Source organism: Squalius cephalus, assembly GCF_949319135.1.
Source record: "Squalius cephalus genome assembly, chromosome: 8".
NCBI lineage: Eukaryota > Metazoa > Chordata > Actinopteri > Cypriniformes > Leuciscidae > Squalius > Squalius cephalus.
Window position 1 is genome coordinate 40,893,747 of NC_137129.1, and position 12,199 is coordinate 40,905,945.

The 12,199-nt window shown below is 39.2% G+C and overlaps 1 protein-coding gene across 3 annotated transcripts in view; it reads right to left on the reverse strand.

Annotated features, from left to right (window-relative positions):
• Positions 1 to 12,199, reverse strand: part of ptk2aa (protein tyrosine kinase 2aa) — a 99,504-nt gene that overhangs the window by 49,306 nt on the left and 37,999 nt on the right. For all 3 annotated transcript variants that reach the window (XM_079879766.1, XM_079879767.1, XM_079879768.1), the window contains one exon: positions 4,334 to 4,560. In XM_079879766.1, the coding sequence (XP_079735892.1) occupies positions 4,334 to 4,560 (227 nt within the window). The remainder of the gene's footprint in view (positions 1 to 4,333; positions 4,561 to 12,199) is intronic.

A 12,199-nucleotide genomic window follows, 5' to 3' on the forward strand; every position in this document is an offset into this window, starting at 1 on the left:
ACACTGGCATTAAAAACGAAAGACAAGTAAACTAAAATTATTAAATAACGGACAGCTTTGACCAATTTATGCAGACTTGTTGTGACATCAAATGAATTCTCCATAAATGCCAAACCTTGTGTCATATACAGTACAGTATATATTTAAATTTACCCTCAACTTCTGGTGTCTCTGTACAGACTAAATAACCCTAAAAACAGAGGCAAAGGAAACAGAGGCAGCCAGACGGCGTCTCACATCTCTCTCCGCATCAGAAACACAGCACTGAGACTACAGTGCTCTTCACAGAGTGGATCGAGCGTTTCATCAGGCCTAGAAACTCACGCTGGCACTGCAGCCATAACACTGTATATTTATGATGGCAGGCTCTGGTGACTGAGTTTCAGGCCTGATATGAAGGAGAGATTGACTAACGCTCAGTGTTGGCTTTTACCAGCATATAAACAGCGCTCAGGCCAGCTGGAACCGGCGTCTACACGTGGCCTTCACATTACGACTGAGGGTTTGGCAAACCGGTGGTGTGCAGGAATAACAGAGCTGGATTTCCCACTGCGTACTGGCACTGGGAGCGCTTTAACATGCACTTTCTGTAAGATCTCGGCCTTTTAAAGGGGTGGTATATTATTTTCACAAGATGTAAAATAAGTCTTTGATGTCCCCAGAGTGTGTATGTGAAGTTTTAGCTCAAAATACCCCACAGATATTTTTATATTGCATGTTAAAATTGTCACTTTTTGAGGGTGAGCAAAAACACAGTTTTTGTGTGTGTCCCTTTAAATGCAAATGAGCTGCTGCTCCCGGCACAGGGGGCGGAGCTTCAAGAGCTTGTGTCATTTTACCTCACACACACACATGCATTGAAAATTTCAAAAACTTTTAGCCTTTTATGTTCAAACCGGAGTCAGACAATGATGGAGAGACTCAAGAAGAAGAGACAACATGCAGAAGCAACAGGACATTTCTGAATGGTTAGTTGGTGAATTTAGATAGTTTATGTGTAGTTATCTTCTAGTCATTGATTAGCATATTCTGTCTTGATAATCAATAAATCGTGTTCAGGGGGCGGGGCTTATGTAAATTCTAGGGTTGGTGATGTCACTAACCCGGGAGGAATGAGGTGTAGTCTCTACCAGCCGTTTGTTGTAGTCCTTAAAAAGCAATTTCTTAAAAAGAAAATATCTCTCTTTGCTTTGAACTTTGAGCGTTGTAACTTTGCAGATGTTTATTATGCTCAAACTAAAGTACACACTAACTAAAGTTAGAAAAGTGAAATCATAATCAACCACCCCTTTAAAATAAATCATGTACTAGGAAAAGAGACTCATGAACCATAAAGATCAACTCAAGCACTTGCCATTGGTAAAAATAAATAAAAATAAAAAAAGGAAATTTACACTATGCCTATCACATCTCTAAAAAACAATGCACATGAAATTTAAATGAACATCCATCTTGTAATTGACTAGTCGCCCCCTTGAATATACAGAAGACGTGAGTGAAGTTAAAATGGATGACGAGCTTGTTGGTCTCGGCCTGTTAATCCAAGAGTGAAACAACAGCAAATCTCTCATTAGGATAATTAAAGTGCTTCATTTGGCCGAGTTTAAAGAGATAATCACTGCGGTGTAGATCTGCAACTCAAATTAATCTGTAAAAGATTATACTATATGGTACGTTAACATGCTTTACAGCTAAAAACTTATAGAATTATAGTATTATAAAATGGATAAATCCAGTTGAATTCATTACAACAACGTTCCCGCTGAAATAAAAGATTTTAAAACACTGCATTGTATTTCTTAGCATAATTAAAACAACATGAACAAATTCACATACACTAAAATCATAAAAATTGCAAAAACATCTGTTACTGTGCCTAGATATTATCAACATTCACTGTCTTTTCTATAAAATTACCTTCTATTCATTTATAAAAGAACTTTCTGCAATTTCAGCAATGGTTTAAAATGTCATTTGTTGCTCAGCATCATTAGCATCACAAATAAGTTGCATGCAAATTGTCAATTAGAAGTTGCCATTCAGATCCTGCTTTGTTATTTTATATTTAGGTGTGAATGCTAATACGTTCAATTTATATTCATTTATTCAGTAAGCAGATGCCCAAAGCTATCAAAACAAACTAATTCAAAACATATAAAAAGTTTTCCTTCTCTAAAATATGCAAGTCATTTTCAGCAGAAATGACATGTTTGCACAATTTAATAGTCAAAAGTTTTTAGATTCTCCATTCGTTCTTCCACTTTTTCATGCCACAAAATATTCCTCATTTTAATCTTCTCCAAATAAAATCCCTGATGCTGGAAATCTGAACATCTGTGGTAAAGCTTGAAAAGATCCTGCATTAGAAATGCCCACTTCTGTCGCGATTAAACCACACACACACACAGTTTCTGAGCTTCAGGCTTGTTGAATCTGGACCTCAGCCAGACCTCCACATGTTCTCAATGATCAGAAGACAAACACTTTGTTCTTTGGACTAAGGCAAGGAAACACAGATGAACAGGGTGAAAATTGCAACTATTAAATTTCCCCATATTTCCCCAGTTGATTAATCTCAGTAGATAAAGACAAATGTTATGTTTAATTAAGCTGTAACGTTTGGTGTGTGTAAAGCTGCCGAAGTCTTAAACTCAACACCTTTAAGATATGTATTGCAATTAAAATCTACATAAGTAAATAAATAAAATATAACAAAATAAAAACTAATAAACAGGATGAAAAAATAAAAATGTGTATTTAATGGATGTTTTTTTCCCACTAGTCTATGGAAGCAAAATCTCAACCAATTTCATGACCAGTGCATGAAAAAGCAATGCTTTTGCCTTAACATGCACTGAAATGTCTTCTTGTTGACTTAAAATCATCACACATTAAGACAGGTTGTGTCCAGACTGAGGGGGTGAGAGGTCACCAGAGACCATCCGATCAAGAGGACCAGCATGTTTAATCTTCGTGTGGATTTGAACACAACAATCCGCTTAACACACACACACACGCTGATCAATACAACTGCTGCGTCTCTAACAGAGTCGTCCATCTCGACTCGGTCCTCCAGAGTCTGAAATTAATTCAGAAAATTCTGAGAAAGCTGATCTTCAGAAGGGCTTGTATGTTTCCTGAAGAGACACATTTACATGTCTGAACACACACTGGCACAAAAATGGTGATGTCACCAGTATTTGTCACCAAACCCACCCATCCTGCAATTATGAATCAAAAGACTGTCAATAAAGTGGAAAAACACACTTTGATAGCTAGTTTGCTGCTGGTCTGAGGCGGTCTACTTGCTCTGAAAACCTTGACCAAGCTGATCTAACTAATCCAAACAAAAGTTCAACCAAACAACCATCAAGACCAGCGAATGACTAAAACGACCAACTCAAACCAGCCGGAAAACATGTAAAATCCTCAGGAAACAGTTTTATCTGGATTTGTTAGTATGAAAAACAGATTCTAACAGAAAATAAGTTTTTTTATAACTACAAAAATTATTATATGTTTATAATTGATATAATTATAGCTATGTATTATTTAAAGTGTGTGTCCCCCTGTGGTGAAAATCAAGTTTTTAATGTTGTTTATATGTCTATGTGGTGTTAGGTAGCTGTTCTTTAAGACAAACCATGTGTAACTTCATAAGTCGACACCATTGCTGAGTATTTCCTCCTTAAAACTGCAGTGAACCAAAGACAGTCTCCAAAACACGCTTTGAAATCGCTGGTGTTTCTGACGTCACACACTACCTTGTAACCAATCAGATCAATGCGTGATCGTCAACCAGTGGATCTCTGAGCTGAGTGAGTGAGTGGAGGCGGGGCTCATTTGCATATTCATAGAACCGCGTATACTAAAAGGGTGTCGAGTTACAATCAAGCTACTTTAAGGCATGAAGAAATTTGTTTTCAAGGAAAAAACTTTTAAATGGCATTTTGGTGATCAAAGACGAGTTTTAAGGGATACAATGATTGACTACAGGGGGACTTTAAATTCCAAAAATACAGATGATAATGTATTGCATTTGCTGTAATGAATTACATTTTAAGATGATTTTTAAATAAAAAAAACATTATGTCTGGATATGATGACTCTCATTGCATTGATACAGTAATGAGAAACTAACTATAAAATCATCAATGAGAAACAGCCAAACAACTATCTAGACCTGCTCAAGACCAGAGCAGTTGGACTAGTTGGACCACTTTAAAACCATGCAAAACCCTCAGAAACTGGTTCTAAAGACGCCGGTTCTAAAAGCTACAGATACTGATGCACAAAAGAAGGACACTAAACAGAACTTATGTGACCTTCTTACCCTGACGTCAGTTGCGTCTCCATGCCGGATGTTGCTGCACCAGGTGCTGCGCTCGCTGTTATTCTCAAAGTGATGGAAGACCTTCAGGACCCTGTCCGGGGCCCCAGGGGCCCGCTCCGGCCCTGCACTCAGACGGGCCTTGGCCCCGGTGCCCAGGGTGTAGTTCGGGTTGGGCTCCAGGTATGCCGTCGCCATGCCTTTGTTGTGCGCTAAGTGTCTGTCATATTCTGTGCAAAAAACAAGAGGAAGGGGAAACCGGTTAGGGTCATTTTGATATAAAAAATAAAATCAAAATTGCAATCAGGCTTAGTGTGATTATCAAATCACAAAGGCTGCGATTTAATGAAATAAACAAATGAAATGCATCTTTCAGAGTGAAGCGCGGCACTGTGTTTATCTACACGTGAGCAGCTCATGATACAATTCTGAGTGTCTCGGTTCACAGTAAACGCAGTAAAATCTCATCTCTGAATCTCTGAAATAAAAATCAACAAAAACTATATGGATGGGCAACTATAAAATAATAAAAATGACAAAATACACCACAAAAATTCCTAAATCTTTAACTACAATAAACATGAAAAAGTATTCAAAATATGAATTAAAACTACAATGGTATCTTCATTATAGATAAACAACACTGTTCCAAACAAGCACTGCAAACCTGAAAAAAAGCATTTTAAATCGAAATCATAAATTTTCTTTTTTTGTATCAGTTAGATTTTTTCCCCCAAATTGTGCAGCCCTATTTTGTCCTTCTACACTAATTACACAGACAATAAAAACGGACATTGTTTCCAAAATAAAAGATGCTAGCGTAGGACTTTCTAACAGCATCTCAGCGTTTCTCACACTTCTGATATAATCTGAGGATGTTTCTCATTCTATCTCTGTGTGTGAAGCGGTTCGAGAGCCAGACAGTGATATAGCGAAGCGCGAACATGATAAATTTAAGAGGCGTTATACAGGAGCAGATGAATCGCCAGACACTTCGCAGATGGAAAGCAAATCAGTTTCCATTTAACTGCTCATGGTTACATCAGGGTTGACAGCCTGACGTGTGAATAAATGAGTGAGCCTCGTCTAAGGAATACACGTCTCTCTAGCTGGTTAAAGCTGGTCTGGGTGGTCGTTCAGCTGGAGGCGCTGTAGTAGGGTTGGTTAACTCCACACACAGCATTACACTTGTAAGAGACATCTTTACTGCTCTATTCCGTAGAAGTATTTTATGTATAATAGAGTTTCAATTGGTCTACATGTTTCTTAGTCCATTTTATTCCTCATAACATTTTAAGTGTGTATGTCTTGCGGACTCACCTTTCCACACCACTTTTGGATTATCACTACACACATTGGGATGCTTCAACACACAAGGATTCTTATGGACTGTTTTTTGGTATGGTGCGATAGACTCTATGCTTTTGACAGCCTGGGCGCTATCATACACCCGACGCAATGCAGCGCCAAGCACGAAGTGTTTTTTGCTAGTTTAAGCCCGACGCAGTTATCATTTTCACGTCCTGTGCCACGTTGTTTAAATAGCAAATGCATTTGCACCCATCTGTGTGCCCATGGGCTGCTGGTCTGAAAACGAGGTTTGTGTTCAGGCGCATTGTTGGTGCGTTGCTATTTTGAGGAACTGAAATAGATCATTTATTTTAATTATAATATTAATTTTTTTGTTATTTAAAGAGCGTGTTAGTAATGTGTGCGTATAGGCGGATCCACAACGCGCGTACACTCTGCTTATTACACACAGGGACGCACAGCAGAACACAAACATACCAAATATTTAAAATAAAAGGATTACAATGTAAAAGATTATTATTGTGTACATAAAGATATGGTGGAATCCGGCTTGTCCCGTAGATGATCTGTTTGCGCACTTTTACCTCGTGCACGAGCGGATCCGTTTGCGCTCTGGAGTGGAAAGCTTCGGTCTTTCCACTATCAAATTCCGTCATGTAAAAAGCGAATCTGCCATGGCGCGAGTGCAACTGGCATTTAAAGGGAATACGAGATGAGACTCTGATTGGTTTAACGCACGTAAATCCCAAAACACACCCATTACTCATTAAGAGAATAGGGACAACCCTTTTAGACCATGCGCCGGGACCGCCGACCATTTTTCCCGTCGTTAAACTAGCAAAAGTGGATTCGGACATGCCCTAAGTGCACTTGCGCTCTGCACTATAGACCATGTGCTTAGATCGTTAAAATAGGGCCCCCTGAGTGTTCCTGGTTTTATAGAGTTGTTTTAAAGTCTCTTATGAAGATTGTAAATACACTGTTCTTATCCACTTTAACCTCAGTTGCATCTCATTCTTTAACACCCAATTCCTCACACAGTAAAATCTGACCCCATTTTAACTTTGTAATCTCAACCTAATTGGCTGAATGTTACAAACTAACCAACTAACATTTCTGCTGAAAGTCCATCCATACATTAAACTCCACAACACAGGCAGGACAGATGCTGGGATGGACTGATGGGATATTTCAGCAGATTGCGCAGCACATTCCTCTCGGCAGCATTCCAACAATCCCAGACATCCGCTTATCTGACGCTTATCACCATCACAAATATGAAACACACCCATGACAAAGATAAACAAACGTGCAAGAACAAACGCGCACACACACACATATCAGGACAGTTACGCAAGACAGTGTGTTTTCCATTAGTTGAACATGATGAACCAGGAGTCTTGCAGCTATTGCTGATTTTTACCATCGGAAATAATTCATATTCATTCAGTTCTCCAAATTGTTTGGAAAACACATTTACGGTAAAGGATTTACAATGGAAGTGCAGCAGGAGAGCAGACAAAGCCTTGGATTATTGAGTAAAACACAGGGTCTAAACTTTAAAGAGTCTAAGGTGTCTATTTACTGTTTTAGATGAACTTCTGATGTGATTCCTGTTCCATGTAAAGAGAGGGCTACAGATATAATTGGAAAATGCATTTATTTTTATGCTGATTTTTCCCAAAAGTTCCTTATGTCTGGCAGGATGATGCCTATTTCAGTGTTACAGCAGTCAAGTCAGGTCACCATTATTTCTATAGTTATATAGTATTCTATAGTGAACCCAGGCTCAGTCGGGGGGCCAGTCCTACTCTGGCCTAGATAAACGAACACAGTGTGATTTATTTAATGACAGACTAATGACAATCATCAGTGAGAAACTAAGGAGAATCACAAACCATCTGGACACATTACAGTAATGCGAGCTGTCATGAAAATAATGTCACAATGCAATTAAATCATAATGGCTGTCATGAGATTCACCCTGATGGTGAAAGGAGGCTCTTATTATTGGCTTCATTTCCTTAATACAACATAGCATGGCTTTCTTTTAGTGTTGGGGTGAAATATGAGCCAGACATGAACTTGAAAGGCACACATCAAAGTGTCAGTGAATGAGCAGTTACACTCTCAGAGTCACGTATGGCACAGAGATCTGACACACACACACGCACACGCACACACACACACAGCTCCAGACACTGACACTATCCAAACACACCGCAGTCTGTCTGCTTCATACATCATAAACAAACACCAAAACATCACACACATTCAGAAGATGCTTTTAGATGCCAAAGTTACTCACTAAACTCTTACGACAAGTTGAAACAAATAGATCAATGTATTAAAAATGTCAGTGTTAGACTTGGTAGGAAGTCAAACTAATGAATGACTGACTTACAGTAAATCTAATTTAATATAAAAACATATATGCACTTTACACATTTTTAGTATATATATATATATATATATATATATATATATATATATATATATATATATATATATATACATACATACACATACTTGTCTATCTATCTATCTATCTATCTATCTATATATATATATATATATATATACACACATACACATATTTGTCTATATAATATATAACGAGCATGAGAGCGGCCCGTGGTCACGACCATCCTACCTGTGAATAGAAACGGCCAGCAAACACACGGTACAGCGAAGTCATGCGACACACATCCATCTCTGTCGGGAAACATGAGGGAGTCGTGCGGCGAACAGAAATCCCCGGCACACGTCTGTGCCTGTAACGGGTGTGGGATGTCTGACACGACACGCTTTACCATCACACACACGGGTCGAGCCTCTCTCCTCTCACACACAGTCTCATCGCTACAGTCACGGCCGAGTGTGAGTCATGTTTACCTGTTCACCACTCATTTTCCACAGACTCACCTGGCGTCCAGGTGTGCGGGGGCGTGGCTTAAGGCAGGACACACCCCTATATCCATTTAAACAATGAACACTAATACAGAATGGCTCATTTAGGACAAAGAGATACACTGTACAAACTCTCTGTTGTATACGCTCTACATAGGTAGCTACTTTCTATAATGATGGGAACGCTCTTCATAGGCAGCAACATACAGCAAAAGAAAAGTACTTACAGTCAAAGAGAGATGCGATATGAGAGACATGACTCACAACTGAGCCCAATAGAGTTTGATTTTAACATAAATCTTATATGCATGAAAATACATAGCCACAAAAATTTTGGATGAAAGTTTATTTTTAATTAGATTTCTCTATTTCAATAGCATTGAACAAAACGCAATTAAAAATCCACAACAGGAACTTACTATAACTTTTATTTTTTTATCTATTTAAAATGATAAACAAACAAAAAATTTAAATAAATACTAGATCTGTTTCGTTGCTGCTGTAAGTATGCACTTGCTACTGTTAACGGATACACAGACACGCTGCTGTGAGCATGTAAGATGCATAAATAGACATCATAAATCCCGTAGCAGATCTAGGCAGGTGGAGCTGGGGGAGGTGGAGGGGTTCACAGGAACTCAGACCAGACCATTTAAATGTTGAGTAAGCAATCTCATTGGCTGCAGGATCAGCTTGTGATTGGGAGCCAATCAGCTTGTGCCATGCAGTAACGATGTGATTGCTGGCAGATTGCATGTAAAGGACCATCAGCCTGAGCCATCTAGAGTTTCATGACTGAAATAGATACAGCATTGAATACTGTTAATATTGTTGGCTCGACAAATTGCTTGTGATTTTCTTTATTTATAAGTTACTTTGGATAAAAGCATCTGCTAAATTAATAAATATAAAGGTTTAACCTGGTGCAATGCATCTCTGTGGTGACAGATTCGAATAGTATATGGTTTTGGAGGGACTATCGGTGAGTAAATAATGACAGAACTGTCATCTCTGGGTGAATTTAATTTCCCATAATGAAGATATTAAAATAAAATGCAGCAAAGAGATGGCCATGTCATTGTGAATAAAATGGGCAACGCTGAAGGAAATCTCTTCACACCGCAGTGACCGCAGCCGTATCTGAATATAGCATCTCTAATGACTTCACAATCTTAAATGTCACGGTTCGGTCTAATTCAACTGCTCTGCAGCCAACAACCGCATCAACACAGTCTGCCCTGTGAAAATGAGTCATTTCAGGCGATTGCATGAAGATTTCACTGAATTTCCGTCATCTAGGAGTAATGAGTCATTCCTGACAGCATGAGACTAGTTTCTGAGCCGAAGAAAATGCTGAGTTTGCAGTCGGACAACATGAGGAACTGTCCTTTAACAAGCTGAAACCATCCGGTGGAACAGAGATGATAGGGTCACGTCATGCTGTCACTCATGAGAGCCACAAATATCCCAGCATGCACCCGCAATGAACACAGTGACTCAGAAATGAGGAGAGGAGAGCCCAGATGAGAGCAAAAGAAGAGAGTACAGGAGGTGATATGAAAGCAAAAGAGACGAGAAGAAGAGACTAGACTATAAGAGAGCAAAGAAGAGATGAGAACAATGAAGAAGAAAAGAGATTAGATGAGATGAGAGTAGAACAAAAGATAGGCTACAAGAGTTGAGAGCAAAGAAGAGAGTAAAAGAAGAGAAGAGACAAAAAGAAACAAGACAAGAAGAGACTAGATGAGACGAGACAAGAATAGACAAGAAGAGATGAGATGAGAAGAAACTAGATGAGATGAGACAAGAATAGACAAGAAGAGATGAGATGAGAAGAAACTAGATGAGACGAGACAAGAATAGACAAGAAGAGATGAGATGAGAAGAAACTAGATGAGACGAGACAAGAATAGACAAGAAGAGATGAGATGAGAAGAGAATAGACAAGAAGAGAAGAGATGAGACTAGACAAGAAGAGACGAGATGACACTAGATAAGAAGAGATGAGATGAGACTAGACAAGAAGAGACGAGAAGAGATGAGATGAGACTAGACGAGAAGAGATGAGAAGAGACTAGACAAGAGACGAGAAGAGAAGAGATGAGATGAGAAGAGACTAGACAAGAGATGAGAAGAGATGAGAAGAGACTAGACAAGAGACGAGAAGAGATGAGAATAGACTAGACAAGAGACGAGAAGAGAAGAGAAGAGAAGAGATGAAAAGAGACTAGACAAGAGACGAGAAGAGAAGAGAAGAGAAGAGATGAAAAGAGACTAGACAAGAGACGAGAAGAGAAGAGATGAGATGAGAAGAGACTAGACAAGAGATGAGAAGAGATGAGAAGAGACTAGACAAGAGACGAGAAGAGATGAGAAGAGACTAGACAAGAGACGAGAAGAGATGAGAAGAGACTAGACAAGAGACGAGAAGAGATGAGAAGAGACTAGACAAGAGACGAGAAGAGAAGAGAAGAGATGAGAAGAGACTAGACAAGAGACGAGAAGAGATGAGAAGAGAAGAGATGAAAAGAGACTAGACAAGAGACGAGAAGAGATGAGATGAGAAGAGACTAGACAAGAGACGAGAAGAGAAGAGATGAGATGAGAAGAGACTAGACAAGAGATGAGAAGAGATGAGAAGAGACTAGACAAGAGACGAGAAGAGATGAGAATAGACTAGACAAGAGACGAGAAGAGAAGAGAAGAGAAGAGAAGAGATGAGAAGAGACTAGACAAGAGACGAGAAGAGAAGAGAAGAGAAGAGATGAAAAGAGACTAGACAAGAGACGAGAAGAGAAGAGATGAGATGAGAAGAGACTAGACAAGAGATGAGAAGAGATGAGAAGAGACTAGACAAGAGACGAGAAGAGATGAGAAGAGACTAGACAAGAGACGAGAAGAGATGAGAAGAGACTAGACAAGAGACGAGAAGAGATGAGAAGAGACTAGACAAGAGACGAGAAGAGATGAGAAGAGAAGAGATGAAAAGAGACTAGACAAGAGACGAGAAGAGATGAGATGAGAAGAGACTAGACAAGAAGAGATGAGAAGAGACTAGACAAGAAGAGATGAGAAGAGACTAGACAAGAGATGAGAAGAGATGAGAAGAGATGAGACTAGACAAGAAGAGATGAGATGAGACTAGACAAGAGACGAGAAGAGAAGAGAAGAGATGAAAAGAGACTAGACAAGAGACGAGAAGAGAAGAGATGAGATGAGAAGAGACTAGACAAGAGATGAGAAGAGATGAGAAGAGACTAGACAAGAGACGAGAAGAGATGAGAAGAGATGAGAAGAGACTAGACAAGAGACGAGAAGAGATGAGAAGAGATGAGATGAGACTAGACAAGAAGAGACGAGAAGAGAAGAGAAGAGAAGAGAAGAGAAGAGAAGAGAAGAGAAGAGAAGAGAAGAGAAGGAGATGAGACTAGACAAGAGACGAGATGAGAAGAGATGAGACTAGACAAGAAGAGATGAGATGAGACTAGACGAGAAGAGATGAGAAGAGACTAGACAAGAGACGAGAAGAGAAGAGAAGAGATGAGAAGAGACTAGACAAGAGACGAGATGAGAAGAGATGAGACTAGACAAGAAGAGACTAGACAAGAGACGAGATGAGAAGAGATGAGACTAGACAAGAAGAGACTA